This window comes from Macaca thibetana, chromosome 19 (genome assembly GCF_024542745.1).
Source record: "Macaca thibetana thibetana isolate TM-01 chromosome 19, ASM2454274v1, whole genome shotgun sequence".
Lineage (NCBI taxonomy): Eukaryota > Metazoa > Chordata > Mammalia > Primates > Cercopithecidae > Macaca > Macaca thibetana.
In genome coordinates this window covers 30,204,525-30,228,795 of record NC_065596.1, presented here as the reverse complement: position 1 = coordinate 30,228,795, position 24,271 = coordinate 30,204,525, and the positions used below count along the sequence as shown (strand labels likewise).

The 24,271-nt window shown below is 51.2% G+C and overlaps 2 protein-coding genes across 6 annotated transcripts in view; one reads left to right on the top strand and one right to left on the bottom strand.

Annotated features, from left to right (window-relative positions):
- Positions 1-24,271, top strand: part of NOSIP (nitric oxide synthase interacting protein) — a 46,174-nt gene that overhangs the window by 11,399 nt on the left and 10,504 nt on the right. Inside the window, exon 2 of one of the 2 annotated variants that reach the window (XM_050771552.1) lies at positions 11,591-11,646. The gene's annotated coding sequence lies outside the window, so the exon portion shown is untranslated. Of the gene's footprint in view, positions 1-11,580; positions 11,647-24,271 lie in introns of those variants that run through there. The other variant, XM_050771553.1, reaches the window with a different exon arrangement.
- On the bottom strand, positions 65-11,534 carry PRRG2 (proline rich and Gla domain 2). Of its 4 annotated transcripts, none has more exons than XM_050771584.1 (8): positions 11,456-11,534; positions 10,689-10,744; positions 8,409-8,506; positions 8,004-8,179; positions 7,726-7,765; positions 2,434-2,569; positions 1,025-1,177; positions 65-710 (listed from the first exon to the last, which is right to left on the bottom strand). In XM_050771584.1, the coding sequence occupies exons 3-8, from the start codon at positions 8,491-8,493 to the stop codon at positions 692-694; spliced, it is 609 nt and encodes a 202-aa protein (XP_050627541.1). In that variant the 5' UTR covers positions 8,494-8,506; positions 10,689-10,744; positions 11,456-11,534; the 3' UTR covers positions 65-691. The 4 variants fall into 4 exon arrangements, with proteins under 4 accessions (XP_050627541.1, XP_050627545.1, XP_050627544.1 ...); XM_050771588.1 differs by having other exon boundaries at positions 8,409-8,546; positions 11,456-11,528; XM_050771587.1 differs by lacking the exon at positions 10,689-10,744 and having other exon boundaries at positions 11,456-11,510.

Here is a 24,271-nt window from a genome sequence, read left to right as displayed (position 1 = left end):
GAGATACTGAGCGCAAGCAGGGCCTGGGGGTGTAGGGCGCGTTTGCACAGAAAACCAGTTCCGATGCGCCCGGGATCGCGGTTCATTATTATTATTATTATTATTTGCATTATTTCTGCTTTTTTTGGTCTCCGAAGGGTTTTTATTTAGGGGAAGAGCTCAACTCCAGCTCCCTGGGTGCAATGCGAGCCTGCCCGCACCGAGCACGCTTGCAAATATGCCCCCCGCCCTTTCCCTGGGTTACGAAGTGCCTCTGTACCGCACAGGGAGTGCACGAAGACACGCGTGTGCACAGGCGGGGCTGTGCTTGTGCGTACCCTGTGGCACTGGAGGGGACTGTCAGGTCATATCTGCCCATACACAAGACGGCACAGCCGGGGCTGGGCTCCTGGGTCCGAATTTCCCCGCGCGTCTGCCTACCACGGGGGCGGAACTGACCAGTGCCCTCACGGTCAGGAGAGTGTGGGGGCTCGTGAGGGGCCAGGACACGGGAACACGTTGCCGAGAACATGTGTATATCCATACGCGGCGGAAACGCGTGTGCCAGGGCAGGCCTCGGGCCGGGCGACCCCTACTCCCACCATCCCCGCCCCCCCAAGTCCAGCTTCGGCGTCTACGAGGCCTAGGGGCTTCCGGAATCCGGTGTGAATCAGGGGCACGGTTCGGAGAGCCGGGTCTCGAAAGCAGCTCTTCAGTGAGGCCTCCTGAGGCTGCAAGAGAAGAGGCACACTAGGGAGTCAAAGCTCCTGTGTTTTTTTCCCCTCAGCCAAGACCACTCCGACCGCCCTTGGAGTCTCAGCCAATCCCGGACCCTCTGGGCACAGGCCCCACCCTCTTATACGCCTCCGCACATACAACGCTGGGCCACGCCCCTAGACCATTGCATGGGGCCCCGCCCCCGCACTCCAAGCCCCGCCCTAGGTAATAAGGCCCAAATTCCAAGTCCCGCCCCTGAGCCCAGGTTCCTCCTCCAACGTGCCCACCCCTCTGCGCCCCGCCCCCGGGCAGAAGCCACGCCCCATACCTGGTGTAGGGGGGTGGAGGTGCGTCGTGTACCCCAGAGGCTGCCAGCGCCTGCTCATAGGTGGGGAGGCCTGGGGGTTGGGGTGGGGGTGGAGGCAGGGGCGTCGGTGGGCCCAGAGGGCTCAAAGGACTCAGAGGGCTGATAAGCCCGGCCCTGGGGACAGCAAAGGTACAGTTAGCAGAGGCAACTTACAGGATACCTAGACTAAGGCGGAAGAGAGGGGATCTAGGAGATGGAGATTCAGGGTGACACTGGGACAGAGCTGGAAGGGAGGTGGACCTCAGAAAAGGAGGGTCACCTTCAGCCTAGCCTTACACACAGAAAAGTGCCTCAAATGACAGTCAGCTACACACAGGCAGACACAGAAATCAGCAACCACAGAGACACACTCTTATTCAGACACACCCATGTGCACCAGATACAGGCAGAGCAATAGAGAAAAAGACAGCCCTGCTGGATGCACGGCACACACCTATAGTTCTAGATCCTCAGGAGGCTGAGGTGGGAGGATTTCTTGAGCCCAGGAAATTGAGGCTGCAGTGAGCTGTGAACGGGCCACTGCACTCCAGCCTGGGCAACACAGTAAGACTTTGTCTCTTAAAAAAAAAAAAAAAAGGGCCAGGCGTGGTGGCTCACACCTGTAATCCCAGCACTTTGGGAGGCAGAGGCAGGCAGATCACCTGAGGTCAGGAGTTCAAGACCAGCCTGACCAACATGGAGAAACCCCGTCTCTACTAAAAATACAAAATTAGCAGGACATGGTGGCGTGCACCTATAATCCCAGCTACTCGGGAAGCTAAGGGAGGAGAATCACTTGAACCCAGGAGGCAGAGGTTGCAGTGAGCCAAGATCACACTATGCACTCTAGCCTGGGCAACGAGAGTGAAACTCTGTCTCAAAAAAAAAAAAAAAAAAAAGCCCTGCAGAGAGGCAGGCCAACACACACCAAACAGACAGAACTCAGCCCATCCATATAGACAGGAACACAACATAGATGCACTCCTCACCAATTTCCCACACCCACTCAGGTGCTGCACCTGTCACCACTGAAACTGACATACCACAGACACCCAAACACCACAGGCTGCACCGTCGCAGCCTCACCAGATACAATATCCAGAGTGGTAATCCCATGGATACTGGTAATCCCAGTACCACAAAGACAGGCCAGCAGCAAAAGTGGTCAGAGCTCCTACTGTGGGCCAGGTACTGAGGATCTAGACAGACAGAGCAACAGACACCAAAACCAGACACAAGCCAGCTCATAGATTCACTCTCCAAATGACAGTGTCCTCAGGTCTTTCATCAGTGCCCATCTGCCCCCAATCCTTAGCACATCCCTTTAGGTCAACATTTCCTCCCTCCCCTTGCTCTCCACCACCACCGCCTCCTCACTGAATCCCCCTTACTCTTGGGGACAGGGCTGCTGGCCTCGGCGGCGTCGCCAGTGCAGATACCAAAAGGCTCCCAGGCCAGCCAGGACAATGAGAAGGACACCACACGTCAGTCCCACAGCCAGGCCTGCCACATCCACTCGTCCACGCCCTGCAGGGAAGCAGGGAAGGGGAGCCACTGTTTCGGGGACTGCCACCCACCCTAATCAAAATTCCTTCCCACTGAGGGAAGAGAACAGACCCTGAAGCAGGCAGAGCTGGGGTCCCTTCCTAGCCCTGTGACCTCAGGCAATTCACCTCATTCCTTTCTCTGACCCTCCACTGCGGGTTCTGTAAAATGGGAACCATAACCCCTACCCCACTGTGAAAACTTAATGAGATCAGGCTGGATACGTGACTGATTACAGGCTGGATACAGTGGCTCACGCCTGTAATCCCAGCACTAGGGAGGCCAAGGCAGGTAGATCACTTGAGGCCAGGAGCTCAAGACCAGCCTGGCCAATATGGTGAAACGCTGTCTCTACTAAAAATACAACAAATTAGCCAGGCGTGGTGGTATGTGCCTGTAATCCCAGCTACTTGGGAGGCTGACACAGGAGAATCGCTTGAACCCAGGAGGCAGAGGTTTTAGTGAGCTGAGATCGAGCCATTGCTCTCCAGCCAAGGCAACAAGAGCAAGACTTCCTCTCAAAAAATAAAAAAAAAAATCCCAGCACTTTGGGAGGCCACCACCACGAGACACCAAAAAAACAAAAAATACTATGTCCTGGCCAGCTACTTGGTGTGGGAGTTGGCGCCACTGCACTCCAGCCTGGGCTCATGCCTATAATCCCAGAACTTTGGGCCAGGTGTGGTGGCTCATGCCTATAATCCCAGAACTTTGGGAGGCTGAGGCATGGAGATCACACAAGGTCAGGAGTTTGAGACCAGCCTGGCCAACATGGTGAAATTCCATCTCTACAAAAAATACAAAATTAGCCAGGCGCAGTGGCTCACACCTGTAATCCCAGCACTTTGGGAGGCCAAGGTGGCTGGATCACCTGAGGTCAGGAGTTCGAGACCAGCCTGACCAACATGGAGAAACCCTGTCTCTACTAAAAATACAAAATTAGCCAGGCATGGTGGCGCATGCCTGTAATTCCAGCTACTTGGGAGGCTAAGGCAGGAGAATCGCTTGAACCCATGAGGTGGAGGTTGCGGTGAGCCCAGATTGCGCCATGGCACTCCAGCCTGGGCAACAAGAACAAAACTCCGTCTCAAAAAAAAAAAAAAAAATTAACCAGGCTTGGTGGTGCTTGCCTGTAGTCCCAGCTACTCAGAAGGATGAGGCAGGAGGATTGCTTGAGCCGGGGAGATTGTGCCACTGCCCTCTAGCCAGGATGACAGAGAGAGACTCTGTCCCCCTCAAAAAAAAAAAAAAAAAAAGTCACATGCACTACTTGGGATATGCTTTTAAAATTATTCATGGTAGCCAGGCACAGTGGCTCATACCTGTAATCTCAGAACTTTGGGAGGCTAAGGCAGGAAGATCACTTGAGCCCAGCCTGGGCAACATAGGGAGGCTCTACAAAAAAAAAAAAAACAATTTTTTTTTTTTGAGACAGGGTCTGACTCTGCATGGAGTGCAGTGGAGCAATCGCAGCTCACTGCCACTTGACGTCCAGGGCTCAGGTGATCCTCCTACCTCTGCCTCCTGAGTAGCTGGGACCACAGGTGTGCGTCACCATGCCTGGCTAATTTTGTGTTTTGTAATTTTTTGTATTTTTTGCCCAGGTTGGTCTCAAATTCCTCAAGCAATCCACCAATCTCTACCTCCCAAAGTTCTGAGATTACAGGCATGAGCCACCACTGAGCCTGGGGAAAAAATGTTGGTTTTTTGTTTTGTTTTGAGACGGAGTTGTGCTGTCACCAGGCTGGAGTGCAGTGGCATGATCCCAGCTCACTGCAACCTCCGCCTCCCAGGTTCAAGCGATTCTCCTGCCTCAGCCTCCCAAGTAGCTGGGACTACAGGAGCCCGCCACCACATCCAGCTAATTTTTGTATTTTTAGTAGAGACAGGGTTTCACCATGTTGGCCAGGATGGTCTTGATCTCTTGACCTTGTGATCCGCCCGCCTCGGCCTCCCAAAGTGCTGGGATTACAGGCGTGAGTCACCTTGCCCGGCCGGAAAAAATGTTTTTAATAGCTGGGTGTGGTGCTACAGGTACCTGTAGTCCCAGCTACCTGGGAGGCTGAGGAAGAAGGGTCACTTGACCCCAGGAGGTCGAGGCTACAGCGAGCCAGGATCACTCCAGTATACTCCAGCCTGGGTGACTGGACCCTGTCTCTAAAAGAAAAAAGAAAATGGCTAGGCTCGGTGGCTCACACCTGTAATCCCAGAACTTTGGAGGCCAAGGCAGGAAGATGACTGGAGCCTAGGAGGTAGAGAGCAGCGTAGACAACACAGTGAGACCCCGTCTTTACATAAAAAAATTTTTTAGGCCGGGCGCGGTGGCTCAAGCCTGTAATCCCAGCACTTTGGGAGGCCGAGGCAGGTGGATCACGAGGTCAGGAGATCGAGACTATCCTGGCTAACATGGTGAAACCCCGTCTCTACTAAAAATACAAAAAACTAGCCGGGCGTGGTGGCGGGCGCCTGTAGTCTCAGCTACTTGGGAGGCTGAGGCGGGAGAATGGCGTGAACCCGGGAGGCGGAGCTTGCAGTGAGCCGAGATCACGCCACTGCACTCCAGCCTGGGAGACACAGCGAGACTCCGTCTCAAAAAAAAAAAAAAAAAAAAAAATTTTTTTAATTATCTGAGCATTGGTAGTGCATGCCTGTAATCCCAGCTACTCAGGAGGCTTAGGTGGGAGGATCACTTGAGCATAGGAGGTCGAGGCTGCAGTGAGTCGCGATTGTGCCACTGCTCTCCAGCCTGGGCGACAGAGCAACCCCATTTCTTTTTTTTTTTTTTTGGAGATGGAGTCTTACTCTGTTGCCCAGGCTGGAGTGATCTCGGCTCACTGCAACCTCCGCTTCCCAGGTTCAAGCGATTCTGGTGCCTTAGGCTCCCAAATAGCTGGGATTACAGGCGTGCGCCACCATGCCTGGCTAATTTTTGCATTTTTAGTAGAGATGGGGTTTCACCATATTGGTCAGGCTGGTTTTAAACTCCTGACCTCATGATCCACCAGCCTCAGCCTCCCAAAATGCTGGGATTACAGGCGTGAGCCATCATGCCCTGCCCGACCCCGTTTCAAAAAAACAAAAAACAAATGGAGGAATTTAGGGACTCCCTTCTCCCCGCCAATGTAACTAAGAATCTAGAATACATGTTTGACATGTTACTAAGGTGCAGCCCTGTTTGCAATCCAAGGCCTCGAGTCTAAGGACAAGGGAGTATAGGGAGTCGTTGGGCTTGGGGAGGCCTTGCTAGCTCTTGCTGCTGGGGAAACTTCCATGGGCACTAGATAGGTGGGCTTTCCTCCAAAGGTAAACCCCAAACTTTTTTGTTTGTTTTTGAGATGGAGTTTCCCTCTTGTTGCCCAGGTTGGAGTGCAATGGTGTGATCTTGGCTCACTGCAACCGCCACCTCCTGGGTTTGAACGATTCTCCGGCCTCAGCCTCCCAACTAGCTGGGATTACAGGTGTGCGCCACCACGCCCAGCTAATTTTTGTATCTTTAGTAGAGACCAGGGTTCACCATGTTGACCAGGCTGGTCTCGAACTCCTGACCTCAGGTGATCCACTCGCCTCGGCCTCCCAAAGTGCTTGGATTACAGGCGTGAGCCACTGCACCCTGCTGTATGTTTGTTTTTGAGACATCTCCCAGGCTGGAGTGCAATGGTGCAATCTCTGCTCACTGCAACCTCTGCCTCCCAGCCGCAGTGATTCTTGTGCCTCAGCCTCTTGAGTAGCTGGGATTACAGGCACACATCACCACGCCCGGCTAATTTTTGTATTTTTAGTAGAGATGGGGTTTCACCACGCTGGCCAGGCTGATCTTGAACTGCTGACTTCAGGTGATCTGCTCGCCTTGGCCTCCCAAAGTGCTGAGATTACAGGCATGAGCCACCACATCTGACCGCAGTAAACCCCCAGACTTTTGAGCCCCTTTAGCAAAAAGCGCAAGTGCAGCTTCAGAAGGCAGGTCCTCCTGATGTGGGCACCTTCAGGTGGATTCAAGGAGCCACTATGCCTCGCTAGGCCTGTAGGGAAATTACCTCCCCTAGCAACCAGGCTCCAGTATGAGACTCCAGCCCAGACCTAGGGCCTGTTGCTAAGGTGCATCTACCCCTAGCAACCGGGCCACAAGTGGGTGGGGCATCGGGGGCCCGGAGGGTGGTCCTCCAGTGGGCAGAAGGCCTTGGGTCCTGGAGCCTGGCTAGGTGTGGTTGCTAGGGAGAAGGCCTCCTTAGCAACCAGGCAGCTGCTGGGATGGGGCTGTGGGGGAGGGGAAATCAGCCAGGTACTGCTTCAGGCTTCTTCATCTGGTCTGGCCTGGCCAGGCCCTGTTGCTAAGGAGCAGCCCCCCTTAGCAACAAGGCTGGCAACAAGATGGGGCCTCAGAACTCAGAGGAGGGGTTGTTGGGGGCAAAATGGGCAGGTGAGGATGGGCAGGCTTCCTCCCTTGGTCACGTTGCTAGAGGGCAGCATCTCCCGCAATCAGGCTGCTGGAGGGGTTGGTGTTTCCATTTACTCTGGACACCAGCGAAGGGTTCAGGTGGGCCTTCCCCTCTCAGCTTAAGGCCTGACAGGCCCTACAGCTCTAGCCTTTCCCTCCACTGACACTTCCCTTCCTAGGGACCCAGGACCTGCATCCAATAAGATGTGGTGGGGCCTGGCACCTATAGTCTCAACAGTCTGGGACACTGAAGCAGGAGGATTGCTTGAGGCCAGGCATTCAAGACCAGCCTGGGCAACATGGTGAGACCCGGTCTGTACAAAAACTACAAAAATTATCATGGTAGTATGGGCCTGGAGTCCCAATTACTCAGGAGGCTGAGGTGGGAAGATCACTTGAGCCTGGGAGGTTGAGGTTGCAGTGAGCCAAGATTGTACCACAGCCCTCCAGCCTGGGTGACACGGCGAGACCCTGTCTCAAAAACAAATAATTAAAACTAAAATAATCATAAGGTGTGGGGGGCTCCTCAGGCAAGCCGAGGTCTTAAGCGGGGGAACTCCTTTAGCAGCCAGCTTCAGAGAGCACAGAATTGGGGGGCAGACGATTCTTGTACCTAATTTGGGGTGGAGGATGTTGGTTTGGCCTCCCTGGGAAGGGACTCCCTTAGCTGCACAGAACAAGACGGCTTCAGCCCCTCACTCACCTCCTTTGCCATTGTAGATGTAGTTCTCCCAAAAGCGCTCCTTGAGGGGGGAGGAGTAGAAAAGAAGGGGGAAAAGCAGCAATTCAGCTGGTAGGTTCACACCCCCAAACTAGCCCATCCTGACTTCTGAGACACCAGGGAGGAGGGAGCTGAAGGCCAGAACCTCCCCCTGCAGCCTCCCCACAGGTATAGAGAAGACAGAGGCCCTCCCCCTGCAACCTCCCCACAGGTATAGAGAAGAGAGAGGGCCCGAAACTCCAGGGTCTTGAGGACCTCACCGTGAGAGTGTTGTCCTCAAAATATTCCCTGGCCTCTTCCCAGGAACACTTCTCTTCATGACACTCCCGTTCCAGGTTCCCTGGTGTGAACAGCTCCAGGTCCCAGTGGTTGGCTCTTGGAATCCGGGTATGGCTACTCAGGAAGCTCTGGGCCTCTGGCGGAGCCAGGAACACTTCTGGACCCAAAGACATGAGGGACAGAAAAATGGAGGGTCCCTAGGGCTGAAGTCATAGGGGGATGGAAAGCAGTGGGGTCCCGGAGGAAGGAGCAGGAGCTGGGAATTCAGACTCTTGGGTCTGAAGGAGGAAGGGGCTGGGTCCTGGAAGAGGAGGGACTAGAGACATTCCTGAGTCAGGGGGAGGCCAATGTCAAGTATCTGGACACCATTTCCCCCAAACACTCACCTTGGTCTGTCTCCCCACTGGGTGAAGTGTCCAGGCAGGTGGTTAATGCCATGTATACCAGCAGCAGAGAGGGGTGGCCCCTCATATTTTCCAGACACCTAGAACCAGGTGTGTTACAGCTGACAAGGGCCTCAGTCCCTGGGTAATAAGGCAGTGCTCTATCGACTGACCTCTGTGGTCCACGAATGATAATAATAGCAGACACTTACACAGCCTGTATTCTCTGCCAGATATTGTTTTTTTTTTTTTTTTTTTTTTTGAGATGGAGTCTCGCGCTGTCGCCCAGGCTGGAGTGCAGTGGCACGATCTCGGCTCACTGCAAGCTCCGCCTCCCGGGTTCATGCCATTCTCCTGCCTCAGCCTCCCGAGTACCTGGGACTATAGGCACCTGCCACCACACCCGGCTAATTTTTTTGTATTTTTAGTAGAGACGGGGTTTCACCGTGTTCTCCAGGATGGTCTCAATCTCCTGACCTCGTGATCCTCCCGCCTCAGCCTCCCAAAGTGAATTTTCATATTTTTCGTAAAGATGAGGTTTCACCATGTTAGCCAGGCCAGTCTTGAACTCCTGACCTCAAGTGACCCGCCCACCTCAGCCTCCCAAAGTGCTGGGATTACAGGCATGAGCCACTATGCTCTGACTCAACTCATTTGACTTTTCACAGGAGTCATACAAAAATTAGCCGGGCGCGGTGCTGGGCGCCTGTAATCCCAACTACTTGGGAGGCTGAGGCAGAAGAATCGATTGAGCCTGGGAGGCGGAGGTTGCAGTGAGCCGAGATCGAGCCACTGCACTCCAGCCTGGATGACTGAGTGAGATTCCATGTCAAAAACAAAACAAAACAAAACTTTGCACAGGAGTCCTTTTTTTTTTTTTTTTTTTTTTTTTTTTTTTTTTTTTTTTTTTTTGAGACGGAGTATCGCTCTGTCGCCCAAGCTGGAGTGCAGTGGCGCGATCCTGGCTCACTGCAAGCTCCGCCTCCTGGATTCACGCCATTCTCCTGCCCCAGCCTCGCGAGTAGCTGGGACTACAGGCGCCCACCACCGCGCCCGGCTTATTTTTTGTATTTTTAGTAGAGAACGGGGTTTCACCGTGGTCTGGATCTCCTGACCTTGTGATACGCCCGCCTCGGCCTCCCAAAGTGCTGGGATTACAAGCGTGAGCCACCGCGCCCGGCTTTTTTTTTTTTTTTTTTTTTTTTTTTTAAGACAGTCTGGCTCTGTCACCCCAGGCTGGAGTGCAGTGGCGTTATCTCAGCTCACTGTGACCTCTGCCTCCTGGGTTCAAGCGATTCTCCTGCCTTAGCCTCCTGGGTAGTTGAGATTACAGGCGCGCATCACCACGCCCAGCTAATTTTTTTTTTTTTTTTTTTTTTTTTGAGACAGAGTCTCACTCTGTCGCCCAGGCTGGAGTGCAGTGGCAGGATCTCAGCTCACTGCAAACTCCACCTCCCAGGTTCACACCATTCTCCTGCCTCAGCCTCCCGAGTAGCTGGGACTACAGGCACCCGCCACCATGCCCGGCTGATTTTTTGTATTTTTAGCAGAGATGGGGTTTCACCGTGTTAGCCAGGATGGTCTCGATCTCCTGACCTCGTGATCTGCCCGCCTCAGCCTCCCAAAGTGCTGGGATTATAGGCGTGAGCCACTGCGCCCGGCCCATGCCCGGCTAATTTTTACATTTTTAGTACAGACAGGGTTTCACCATGTTGGCCAGTCTGGTCTCAAACTCCTGTCCTCAAGTGATCCACCTGCTTCAGCCTCCCAAAGTGCTGGGATTACAGGTGTGAGCCACTGCGCCCGACCAGGAGTCCTATTATTGTCCCCAATATAGAGAAAAGGAAACTGAGGCACAAAGAGGTAAAATAGCTTGCCAAAGGTCACACAGTGTGCAAGTGTGAGAGCCAGGATTTCAGTGAAGGCAGTGTCCGCCAGAGAAGAGAGCAGAGAGCAGGCAGCTTATCTTTTTTCCCCATTGTGTCTACAGCACCTGACACAGATGCTCATAAACATGTCCACTGGTGATCTGGAGTCTTCCCTTCCTGGTAATTTCCACTTGTGCCTCTCTCTGTGCTCATTGTCACATCCACCCACAGACAACAAAGATTACGAGAGAGGCAGAGGCAGAGGATTAGTTGTATTATCGGGTCTAGGGACCTAGGGGGCAGGGGCCTTGGACTCCTGGGCCTAGGAGCCCCAAACTTCTGGGTCTCGGAGGGGCGGGGAGCCAGGATGCCTGGGTCCCCAAGCCAGGCTCTTCCTCCAGGGACATTCACTTACCTGCCCAGAAATGTGAGCACTGCCCCTTCCTCTTTAATGGAGACCTCCTTAGCCAGCTGTGAAGAGGGACAGGGAAGAGGGGAGGGGATAAGGAGGAGGGTGCCCCACTCCGGGTAACCAAGCCTGATCCCGGTTTCTGGCAGGGGGGCGGAACTTGCCATTACCTGCCCTGGGCGGGACTCAGGTAAGGGACAAAGTATTTAAAGGGACCTTGGGATAAAGGACTTAAAGTCCGGAGATCCATGGGGAAGCCAAGGTGTCGAATACCATGGGGCACTTGGGGGATTGGATTCGACCCTCCTCCTCCCTCTCGCCCCCTACCCGCTCTGGCTGTCCCCTGGAAGTTCGCCTGGCCGAGCTAGAAAAATTAATGTCTGGGTCCCTAGATACCTAGAAACTAGCGGGGACGATATGCCTTAGTCCCTGGGACAGCTGGGCAGTGCCGCAGTAAATCCCTGTTTCCTGAGGGCGACTTGAACGGCTTTGACTTTCAATTTCCCAATGGCTCTGTCTGTAAAATGGGAGCGCAGTTGTCCCTTCTCAATTGAGTTTCAAGATGCAGCAAGAAGAGTGGATGATATATTTGGGGAAGTGGGCTTCCCGATCTCTAGGGGAAGTGATTAGTCCTTAAATTTGGGCTTGGAGGGACTCAAAGCCTGGGAATCAAGCAGGAAAAAACGATCTCCCTGGGAAATGCCTAGTACATAGTAAGCGTTCCCCATATTCCCACCAGATTCAATATCCGGAACCTTCTATTTGCCACTCACGTTTCCGAAGGGAGAAAGAGAAGAGAGGACTTGAGCAAGCCAGGCGAGGCACTTCCGCAACTAGGGGCAGCTCTACTTCCGATGCCTTCTGCTGGGCGGAAGTGGGCGGAGCGGAGGGGGAAAATAGTGCTCCCTTCCGGTGTCGGGGCACAGTTGAAGAAGCGACCGAGGGACCGGGAGTCGTTCGGGAGGTAAGTTCGAGGCGGTGCAGGAAGGGTGTTGCTGGGATCGCTTTCCTGCGGGCTAGAGATCTGGGGTCCTGAGGGAGACTGGGGCAAGATTTTGGATTCCCGATTCCCTGTCAATCATTATTAATAGAGCTGTCCGGGCGCCCCAAGTTTGAAGCTGAACTACACTCTCCTGGAGGTGGCCAACCATCCATCGGGCAGTTCTCTCTCCTTCTGTGTCTCTCACTCTCACTCACTCACTCTCACTCTCTCTCACAATAAACTCAGCGAAGTGGTAGCCAGCATCGGCCAGTTCTCCTGAGAGTTACAGTTCCGCTGTAGATGATGGCGATTTGCTGGTGGTCCCAAGGGAAGGAGTGGACTGGGATTGCTGGCGGTCTAAGCAGTGGGAGTTGAGGAAAGATAACTCCTTTCCTGGCCTCAGTTTCTCAGACTGTGGTGGGACGGCGGGCGATACCAGATTGTGCAGTCGTCCATCACCACCTTCTCTTCACGTTTTTGATAGCCCCTTCCCTCTCGGGGTTGGTGCAGGGATTCACCTTTTCCTGTGTGGAGCTTCGGGGTCAGGCAGTCGTGGATTCGCATTCTGATTGTGCTGCTAATTCTGTGAACTTGGGGCTTGAAGGGTCCTTGAGACAGTTTGATGTTAATGTTTTCTTATGAAAATGTTCAAACTTACATAAAACTGAGAGAAGAATACAGGAATTTCTGTCACCCAAATCTACCAATTATTATTTTTGCCATACTTGCTGTGTTTGTTTTTAACCATAAAGAGATTAAAACAAATCCTCGGCATCACGACACTTAAGGATTGTCAAAAGACAAAATTACAACACATGTAGTGAGAAGATCTTAATTGGCATTTATTTGTGGATCTACAATCGAACAACATCTAATTATGGAAAATAGCATGAGTGTTCCGATGAGCTGAGCAGAGGAGGAGGTTGTTTTCAGAGACAAAGGGCTGAGAAAGTCAGAAACTGAAAACAAAAAGCTAGTTGGTTAAATTGATTAACTTGATTAAATTTCTAAGTTAAAGGTTAAAGTAGAGGGGACTTCCTTTATCAGGTGGGCTAAAACTGGGCTGTTTGGGGATTTGGCTATTATCTCTCTCCCGATGTCTCAGAAGATGGGGTATCAACTTAGTTTTGGCTTGGAAGCATGGAACTTTAGCATGAGTGACTCCATTTTGGTTTGGTTCGTTGAACCTAGTGCAGGAGCTCAGTCCTAACCAATGACCTTCTATAAATTTTATTTAACAGGGTGCGCGTGTGAAAACCAGAAACATTGCTAATATGACCACAATACCATTATCACACTTTACAAGAACAACTGTAATTCTAGACTACTATCCATTACGTGGTGCAGAGTCAAGTCCAGTGTAACTGTGGGTTTGTTGCAATCAGGATATAGTGTTTTTTGCTATTGTGTTTTACATCTCTCTTAATTTAGAACTGTTCCGGCTGGGCGTGGTGGCTCACGTCTGTAATCCGAGTACTTTTGGAGGCCCAGGCAGGCGGATCACGAGGTCAGGAGATCGAGACCATCCTTGCTAACATGGTGAAACCCTGTCTCTACTAAAAATACAAAAAATTAGCCGGGCGTGATGGCAGGCTCCTGTAGTCCCAGCTACTCAGGAGGCTGAAGCAGGAGAATGGCGTGAACCCGGGAGGCGGAGGTTGCAGTGAGCGGAGATCGTGCCACTGCACTCCAGCCTGGGCGACAGGGCGAGACTCCGTATCAAAAAAAAAAAAAATACAAGATCTGGCTGTGTTGCCCAGGCTGGTCTCAAACTCCTGGGCTTAAGCAATCCTCCTGCCTTGGCCTCCCAAAGTGCTATGCTAAGATTGCAAGTGGGAGCCATTGAGCCTGGCCTCATTTTACTTGTTTCTTCATGCCAGGGATCAGCTAATTACATTCTACAGACCAAACCCAAATCCTGCCAGCTACCTGTTTTAAAAATCAGCATTGGCCAGGCGCAGTGGCTCATGCCTGTAATCCTGGCACTTTAGGAGGTGGAGGCAGGTGGATCACCTGAGGTCAGGAGTTCGAGACCAGCCTGGCCAACATGGTGAAACCCCATCTCTACTAAAAATACAAACATTGGCCGGTCGTGGTGACTGGTGCATATGATCCCAGCTATTCAGGAGGCTGAGGCAGGAGAATCACTTGAACCCAGGGGACAGAGGTTGCAGTGAGCCGAGATCATGCCACTTCACTCCAGCCTGGGCAAAAGAGCATAACTCCCTCTCAAAAAAAAAAAAAAAAAAAAGCATTAGTGGGATATAATTTACCTAACATATAATTCACCCATTGAAAGTATACACTTCAGTGGTGTTTAGTACGTTGACAGAGTTGTGCAACTATCAACACTATAAGAACATTTCATCTCCCAAAAAGAAACCATGGTACTCATTAGCAGTCATTCCCTGTTTTCTCCCAGTCCTTCCCACCCCCAGCCTTTGGCAGCCACTAATCTGCTATATCTATGGATTTGCCTAATCGGGGTATTTCACACAAATGAAACCATAAAATATTATTGTGACTGCCTGCCTTCTTTCACTTAGCATGTGTGTTTTTTTTTTTTTTTTGAGACGGAATCTTGCGCTCTGTCCCCCAGGCTGGAGTGCAGTGGCAAGATCTCAGCTCACTGCAAGCTCCGCCTCCCGAGTTCACACCATTCTCCTGCCTCAGCCTCCTGAGTAGCTGGGACTACAGGCGCCCGCCGCCATGCCCGGCTAATGTTTTGTATTTTTAGTAGAGACGGGGGTTTCACTGTGTTAGCCAAGATGGTCTCGATCTCCTGAAGTCGCGATCTACCTGCCTGGCCCTCCCAAAGTGCTGGGATTACAGGCATGAGCCACCGCGCCCGGCCGATATACTTATTTTCTTATCTGTTGTTCGGTTGATGAGCATTTGTGTTGTTTCCACTTTTTTTTAAACGAAATTTTGCTCTTGTAGCCCAGGCTGGAGCGCAATGGTGCGATCTCGGCTCACTGCAACCTCCGTCTCCCCAGTTCAAGTGACTGTCCTGCCTCAGCTTCCCAAGTAGCTGGGATTACAGGCGCCCACCAGCACGCCTGGTTAATTTTTGTATATTTAGTAGAGACGGGGTTTATCATGTTGACCAGCCTGGTCTTGAACGTCTGACCTCAGGTGATCCACCTGCCTCGGCCTTCCAAAGTGCTGGGATTACAGGCGTGAGCCACTACGCCCGGCCCTCCACTTTTTAGCTTTTATAAATAATACTGCTAGCAACATTTGTATATAAGTTTTTGTGTGGATGTATGTTTGTTTGTTTGTTTGTTTGCTTTTTTGAGACTGAGTGTTGCTCTGTCACTCAGGCTGGAGTGCAGTGGCGGCATCTTTTTTTTTTTTTTTTTTGAGATGGAGTCTCACTCTGTCGCCCAGGCTGGAGTGCAGTGGCACAATCTAGGCTCACTGCAAGCTCCGCCTCCCGGGTTCACGCCATTCTCCCGCCTCAGCCTCCCGAGCAGCTGGGATTACAGGCGCCCACCACACGCCCAGCTAGTTTTTTGTATTTTCAGTAGAGACGGGGTTTCACCATGTTAGCCAGGATGGTCTCGATCTCCTGACCTCGTGATCCGCCCGCCTCGGCCTCCCAAAGTGCTGGGATTACAGGCGTGAGCCACCGCGCCCGGCCAGTGGCAGGATCTTGGCTCACTGCAATCTCCGCCTCCCAGGTTTAAGCGACTCTCCTGCCTCAGCCTCCCAACTAGCTGGGACTACAGGGGTGCACCACCACGCCCGGCTAATTTTTGTATTGTTAGTAGAGGTCGGATTTCACCATCCAGTATGGTCTTGATCTCTTGACCTCATGATCCACCCGCTTTGACCTCCCAAAGTGCTGGGATTACAGGCGTGAGCCACCACGCCCGGCCTGTGTGGATGTATGTTTTTATTTCTATTACCAGTGGAATTGCTGGGTCAAAAGGTGACTATTTAGCCTTTTGAGAAACTGTGACTTTTCCAAAATGGCTATACCATTTTACACGTCTACCACCAATATATAAGGGTTCCAGTTTCTCCATATCCACATCAGCACTTCTTATTATCTGTCTTTTTGATTATAGTCATTCTACTGGGTGTGAACTGGTGTCTTTTAACATGCTTATTGGCCATTTCTAGATCTTTGGAGAACTGTCTATTCTAATCCTTCACCCATTTTTAAATTGTGTTAGGTGTCCTTTCACTATTGAGTTGTAAGTTTTTAGTTTTTAATATATTCTCACTGCAATTCCCTTATCAGATATCCTGATTTTTTTTTTTTTTTTTTTTTTTTGAGATGGAGTTTTGCTCTTGTTGCCCAGGCTGGAGTGCGATGGTGTGATCTCAGCTCATCACAACCTCCGCCTCCCGAGTTCAAGTGATTCTCCTGTTTCAGCCTCTTGAGTAGCTGGGATTACAGGCATGTGCCACCACGCCCGGCTAATTTTGTATTTTAGTAGAGATGGGATTTCTTCATGTTGGTCAGGCTGGTCTCGAACTCCCAACCTCAGATGATCTGCCCCGCCTGGGCCTCGCAAAGTGCTGGGATTACAGGTGTGAGCCAACTTGCCCGGCCTTTTTTTTTTTTTTTCTTCCCCCAGAGACAAAGTCTCAGTCTGTCACTCAGGCTGGAGTGCAGTGGTGCAGTGGCACGATCATAACTCACTGCAGCCTCAACTTCCTGGGATCAAGGGATCCTCCTGCCTCGGCCTCCCAAGTAGCTGGGACCACAGGTGCATGCCACTATGCCCAGCTAATTTTTTACATTTTGTTTGGTAGAGATGGAGTCTTGCTGTGTTCCCCATAGCAAGTTCAAGTCTAGTCTCAAAACTCCTGTTGCTACTGCTTTTTTTTGGTAGAGACAGGGTTTTGCCATGTTGCTCAGGCTGGTCTTGAACTCGTGAGTTCAAGTGATCCTCCTGCCTTGGCCTCCCAAAGCGCTCTATCCAGTTGCAAGCCACAACAGCCAGCAGATATCTGACTTTTGTAACTGCTACCTGTTTTTGTTCAGCCTGCAAACTAAAAATGGTTTTTAATTTTTTTTTTTTTTTTTTTTAAGATGGAGTCTCACTCTGTCGCTCAGGCTGGAGTGCAGTGGCATGAGCTTGGCTCACTGCAAGCTCCATCTCCCGGGTTCATGCCATTCTCCTGCCTCAGCCTCCCGAGTAGCTGGGACTACAGGCGCCCTAGACACAGGGTTTCATCGTGTTAGTCAGGATGGACTCCATCTCCCGACCTCGTGATCTGCCCACCTCAGCCTCCCAAAGTGCTGGGATTACAGGCGTGAGCCACCGCGCCCTGCCTGGTTTTTAACATTTTTACATAACTGGAAAAAATCAAAAGAATGAATTTGGTGACCTATGACAATTGTACGTGATTCCGTGTCAGAATCCAAAAATAAAGTTGTGTGTCTGTGGCTGCTTTTATGCTACAGGGGCCGAGTGGGATACTTACAGGGGCTGTTTGGCCTGCAAAGTTCAAAACAGTTACTCTCTGGCCGTTTTTTGTTATTCCCTACTGTATCCCCTGACTTCCTAGAATCAGGAAATTGAATGTAAAGACTTGATTAAATTTCCGTTCAGCCGTCAAGTGATTACTTCAGAGGTGGCCCCTTCATGTTGCATACGGCCTGGATGCCCCACTTTCAGGGGTGGCGTAATTCATTCAGGCTTCAGGCAGCATTATACACTGAATGTCCCCCCAGATTCGTATGTTGAAGCCCTCACTCCCCAAGGTGGTTATGTTTGGAGGTAGGGCCATAATTTATGGAGATAATTAAGGTGAAAGGGCAGAGCCCTAATCTGATGGATTGGTGTCCTTTAAAAGGAGGAGGCCGCCCGCGCACAGTGGCTCATGCCTATAATCCCAGCACTTTGGGAGGCTGAGGTGGGTGGATCACCTGAGCTCAGGAGTTCAAGACCAGTCTGGCCAACATGGTGAAACCCCATCTCTACTAAAAATACAAAAATTAGGCCGGGCGCGGCGGCTCACGCCTGTAATCCCAGCACTTTGGGAGGCCGAGGTGGGCAGATCACAAAGTCAGGAGATCGAGACCATCCTGGCTAACACGGTGAAACCCCGTCTCTACTAAAAATACAAAAAATTAGCTGGGTGTGGTGGCGGGCGCCTGTAGTCCCAGCTACTCAGGAGGCTGAGGCAGGAGAATGGCGTGAACCTGGGAGGCAGAGCTTGCAATGAGCCAAGATCATGCCCCTGCACTCCAGCCTGGGCGACAGAGCAAGACTCCGTCTCAAAAAAAAAAAAAAAAAAAAAAAAAAATTAGCAAGGCATGGTGGTGGACGCCTGTAATCCCAGCTACTTAGGAGGCTGAGGCAGGAGAATCACTTGAGCCTAGGAGGGGGGGGGTTCCAGTAGGCTGAGATCTGCTGCTGCACTCCAGCCTAGGTGACAGAGTGAGACTCCCCACAAAAAACAGGAGGCACCAGAGAGCGCTCTCTCTGCCACTGAAGGTAGCCATCTGCAAACCAGGAAGAGGGTGTCACCAGAACTCCACCATGCTGGCAGCCTGAACTTAGACTTCCAGCCTCAGGAACTGGAGAAAATATGTCTATCGTTTAAGCCTCCCAGAGTGGTGTTTTGTTATGGCAGCGGGAGTAGACTGAGACGGGTGGCAGCCATCGAAAAGCGCACTGTAAAGTTACAACTGTGTCTTTTCCAGCAGCGAGAATTAGCATCCTGTGACTCTCCAGGCCCCATCAGCCTCTCCATTAATGCCATCCATCAACAATCATTGCCTGAGTCAACTATTTCACCAGAGGTTGCAAAATGGCAGTTTTCCTATTCTCCCATTTCTCTTACACTTAGAGTCTGAACAGTTTGGTTTTTGTCCTGAGTCATGTCCAAGAAGCAGTTGAAGAGAGTGACTTAATCAACTTCCATTCTGAAAAGCCCCCCGAGACTGGTTTGTCAGAGGCCAATTTCTTCAAGCCTTAATTTTCCTACCTATTAAATGGGCGATGCCGGGCGCGGTAGCTCATGCCTGTAATCTCAGAACTTTGGGAGGCCGAGGTGGGTAGATCACCTGAGGTCAGGAGTTCCAGACCAGCCTGGCCAACATGGTGAAACACCGTCTCTACTAAAAATACAAAAAAAGTAGCTGGGCATGGTGGTGCGTGCCTGTAATCCCAGCTACTTGGGATGCTGAGGCAGGAGGATCACTTGAACCCGGGAGGCGGAGGTTGCAGTGAGTCAAGATTGCGCCACTGCACTCCAGTCCGGGTGACAGAGTGAGACTCCGTCCCCAAAAATTAATACATTAATTAATTAATTAAATGAAATAAAAGGGGCAGAACGTGGGGAGGTCGTCCTGAGGACCAAATGTGTTCACATATGGAAAGTGCTTCCCACAAGGTCTGATTCTTAAGGGATTAAAGGATATGATGATTACTTCTGTTCTTCTAGTGCTGCTGTGATTCACGTGTTCCTAATGAATTATGAGTGTATTAACGGCATGATGTCATAGCTGCACGGTTAGCTTATTGCTAACCCACCTCCCCTGGCCCTAGGATTGAAGGTGGTTCATCGATTCTATCATGACATCTCTGAGACCTCCCAGGTGCCAGGCAATGCTGGGACCCAGATTGAAGTTCAACCCAGGCCCCACCAACCAGGGGCCCCTACTCTGGAGCCGAAATACCAAGGGATGGGCTATAATGGAGGTAGCTCAGGGCATGGTCAAGTGTGAGGAGAACCTAACTGATCCCGGAGAGGCAGGCTTCTTAGAGGAGGCATACCTTGGCAGTGCTCTGGCGGAGAAAGGAGACAGGATCTCGGGGAGGACAAGACACACACTAGCTGTCCGATCCTCTCTCAGAGTTCAGCACAGTGCCTGAGGCCGCCTGCAGCCAGCTGCCACAGTGGGTGGTCAAAGCCACAGGTGCTTGGATCAAACTCAGCTGTAGGACTCACTAGCTGCATAACCTAGGGCACCGCCTCTGTGCCTCTCTTCATTTATGGCAACCATTTGAGGTGTTGTGATATTCATTGGAGTGTTGTGATATTCAACCATTTGAGGTGTTGTGATATTCAGTGGAGTGTTGTGATAGTCAACCATTTGAGGTGTTGTGATATTCAGTGGAGTGTTGTGATATTCAACCATTTGAGGTGTTGTGATATTCAGTGGAGTGTTGTGATAGTCAACCATTTGAGGTGTTGTGATATTCAGTGGAGTGTTGTGATATTCAACCATTTGAGGTGTTGTGATATTCAGTGGAGTGTTGTGATATTCAACCATTTGAGGTGTTGTGATATTCAGTGGAGTGTGCTGTGATATTCAACCATTTGAGGTGTTGTGATATTCAGTGGAGTGCTGTGATATTCAACCATTTGAGGTGTTGTGATATTCAGTGGAGTGCTGTGATATTCAACCATTTGAGGTGTTGTGATATTCAGTGGAGTGCTGTGATACTCAACCATTTGAGGTGTTGTGATATTCAGTGGAGTGTTGTGATATTCAACCATTTGAGGGGTTGTGATATTCAGTGGAGTGCTGTGATATTCAACCATTTGAGGTGTTGTGATATTCAGTGGAGTGCTGTGATATTCAACCATTTGAGGTGTTGTGATACTCAGTGAAATGCTTAGAGCCAGGGTCTAGTTCAGAGCAGCTTTTTTTCTTTTCTTTTCTTTCTTTTTTTTTTTTTTTTTTTTGAGATGGAGTCTCGCACTGTTGCCAGGCTGAAGTGCAGTGGTGTGATCTGGGCTCACTGCAAACTCCACCTCCTGGGTTCAAGCGATACTCCTGCCTCAGCCTCCCGAGCAGCTGGGACTACAGGCGCCCGCCACCACACCCAGCTAATAGAGGTGGGGTTTCACCATGTTGGCCTGGATGGTCTCACTGTCTTGACCTCGTGATCCACCTGTCTCGGCCTCCCAAAGTGCTGGGATTACAGGTGTAAGCCTGATTGGCCCTTTTTTCTGAGACTGTGACTTTCCTGGACAGTTGTCAGAATGGTCCAGAGCCTGGCTGCCTGGGTCTGAGTCCCAGCTCTGCCACTTCCCAGCTGGGAGATGCTGTGAGCCTGTTTCCTGTCCTGTGAGGCAGGGATGATGCTGACATCGGTTGCTCCTGCTCTTTGTCTGTTTCCTCTCTGAAATACTGGTGATAGCAGATGGCAGCAGTCTGCTTTCTATTTTGAAATTGGACCTACCAAGGAGACAATACAGTGTGGGGCAGGAGAGCTCAGCTTTCGGAGTTTATAAATCCCGAACCTGGCTATTCTTCAACCCTTGGTTGGAGGCGCTCACACTTTCTGGTCTCAGGATCTTTTTTTTGTTTTTGAGATGAAGTCTCCCTCTGTCACCCAGGCTGGAGTGCAGTGGCGCGATCTCGGCTCACTGCAAGCTCTGCCTCCCAGGTTCATGCCATTCTCCTGCCTCAGCCTCCCGAGTAGCTGGGACTACAGGCGCCCGCCACTGCGCCCGGCTAATTTTTTGTATTTTCGGTAGAGACAGGGTTTTACCGTGTTAGCCAGGATGGTCTTGATCTCCTGACCTCGTGATCCGCCCGCCTCGGCCTCCCAAAGTGCTGGGATTAACAGGCGTGAGCCACCGTGCCCAGCCTGGTCTCAGGATCTTAAAAATCACTGAGTTTTAAAAATCAAAGAGTTTGCCGGGCGCGGTGGCTCCCGCCCGTTATCCTAGCACTTTGGGAGGCCGAGGTGGGCGGATCACGAGGTCAGGAGTTCAGAACTAGCCTGGGCAACATGGTGAAACCCTGTCTCTACTTAAAAAAAAAAAAACAACAACAACTGGGCGTGGGCGCCTGTTATCCCAGCTACTTGGGAGCCTGAGGCAGGAGAATTGCTTGAACCCGGGAGGTGGAGGTTGCAGATCGTGCCACTGCACTTCAGCCTGGGCAAGAGAGTAAGACTCCATCTCAAAAAAAAAAAATTGAAAAAAGTTTAAATGCTTCCTCTACAGCTGTTCCTCCCATTTTTGGAGGGAAAATGTTCCCATCTGTGTTGAAACCTCAGTTCTTGGCCACAAAACAGCAAGCAAGCTCATCTCTGGGAAAGCCAAGGTGCCTAGAGCCAAATACCGCAGAGGGTCAAGGGAGTTGACAACTAAGAATAGAGTGGGGAATGTGTCCACGAGAAGGTCACCGTGACCTTCATGAGTGGCAGTTGTGGGGGCTGGGGAGCGGGTGGCAGGTGAGTGAGGGGAGGCAACAGGTGCTGGACGTTCACTGAGAAGCTTGGCGGTCAGGAGGAAGTCGGAGGAGGAGCCTGGCACGTGGAGGGGACCCTGGGTCAAGTTGGGGTATTTGATCAAGGTCCCCTTCTGCAAGCAGCCCTGTCTGCCTCAAGGGGCACATTGATCAGGAATGGGCGTGAGGGGGTATTTAGGGTGATAGGAAGGTTCTGTATCTCCATAGGTCACAAGGGTGTATACATTTGTCAAAACGCATCCAACTGTAAAGGTCTTTGCGTTGATTCTGTGTAAATATACATAAAACCCAGAGTGGCTTCTGAGAAGACGCCAGTAGGGGGAGAGAGAGCTCCGTAGCTCCTAAAGGTTTGTGTTTCAAGTTTTGAATGGGAAAGGCAAGTTTCTCAAAGCAACCAGAAGGGGGCGATAGAGATGAAGTTGCTTTTTACATCGGTGGGACCCTTGGTTGTGCTCCCCACCCCAACTTCTGGATCTTACTTGCAGCCTAGTTGAGAGCAGGAGACAATCTTTCCTGAATACAACTAATATGTGTAATGTGGAGCCTTTTGTCTGCAAGTGTTCTTTATTTTTTATTCTTTATTTTTTGAGACTAGTCTCTGTCACCCAGGCTGGAGTACATTGGCACAATCTCGGCTCACTGCAACCTCCGCCTCCTGGGTTCAAGCGATTCTCGTGCCTCAGCCTCCCAAGTAGCTGGGATTACGGGCACCCACTGCACCCGGCTAATTTTTGTATTTTTGGTAGAGACAGGGTTTTACCTTGTTGGCCAGGCTGGTCTTGAACTCCTGACCTCAGGTGATCTGCTGGCCTCAGGCGTGAGCCACCTCGCCCGTCCCGCAAGTGTTTTTGTTATTGTTGTTGTTGTTGTTGTTGTTTGAGGCGAAGTGTCACTTTTGTCCCCCGGGCTGGAGTGTGATGGCGCGATCTCAGCTCACTGCAACCTCCACCTCCTGGGTTCAAGTGATTCTCTTGCCTCAGACTCCTGAGTAGCTGAGATTACAGGTGCCTGCCACCACGCCCGGCTAATTTTTGTATTTTTAGTAGAGACGGGGTTTCACCATGTTGGCCAGGCGGGTCTCAAACTCCTGCCTCAGGTGATCCGCCTGCCTCGGCCTCCTAAAGTGCTGGGATTACAGGCGTGAGCCACCGTGCCTGGCCAAGTGTTCTTTAAAATGTATCATTGGCCAGGCGCGGTGGCTCACGCCTGTAATCCCAGCACTTTGGGAGGCCGAGACGGGCGGATCACGAGGTCAGGAGATCGAGACCATCCTGGCCGACACGGTGAAACCCCGTCTCTACTAAAAAATACAAAAAAAAAAACTTAGCCGGGCGCGGTGGCGGGCGCCTGTAGTCCCAGCTACTCGGGAGGCTGAGGCAGGAGAATGGCGTAAACCCGGGAGGCGGAGCTTGCAGTGAGCTGAGATCCGGCCACTGCACTCCAGCCTGGGCGACAGAGCGAGAGTCCATCTCAAAAAAAAAAAAATAAATAAAAAATAAAATAAAATGTATCATTGTAGGTTGGGCACGGTGGCTCATGCCTGTAATTGCAACACTTTGGGAGGCCGAGGTGGGCGGATCACGAGGTCAGGAGATCGAGACCATCCTGGCTAACATGGTGAAACCCCGTCTCTACTAAAAAAAAATAAAAAAAAATTAGCTGGGCCTGGTGGCGGGCGCCTGTAGTCCCAGCTACTCCAGAGGCTGAGGCGGGAGAATGGCATGAATCCAGGAGGCGGAGCCTGCAGTGAGCCTAGATTGTGCCACTGCAATCCAAACTGGGCGACAGAGCAAGATTCCGTCTCAAAAAAAAAAAAAAAAAGGATAATTGTCTGCACCTGTAGATTTCCTGTGCCTACATGGTATTGAGCTCGTTTTACTCTTTTCTCATCAAGCACTATGATTTAAAGATCCTCCCAGGCTGGGCGCAGTGGGCTCACACCAGTAATCCCAGCACTTCGGGAGTCCAAGGCGGGCAGATCACGAGGTCAGGAGTTCAAGACCAGTGTGACCAACATGGCGAAAGCCCATCTGTGCTAAAAATACAAAAATTAGCCGGGTGTGGTGGTGCACGCCTGTGGTCCCAGCTACTCAGGAGGCTGAGGCAGGCGAATTGCTTGAACCTGGGATGCGGAGGTTGCAGTGAGCCAAGAGGTTGCAGTGAGCCAAGATCATGCCACTGCCCTCCAGCCTGGTGACAGAGCAAGACTCCTTCTCAAGAAAAAATAATAAACAATTTTTTTTTTTTTTTTTCAGAGATGGAGTCTAACTATATTGCCCAGGCTGGTCTTGAACTCCTGGCCTTAAGCAGTCTTCCCGCCTTGGCCTCCCAAAGTGTTGGGATTACAGGCATGAGCTATGGCACCCAGCCTCTTTTACTCATCTTTCTATTGGAGTGGCTTTTATTTTCTTTTTGATTTGCTGAAGTTTC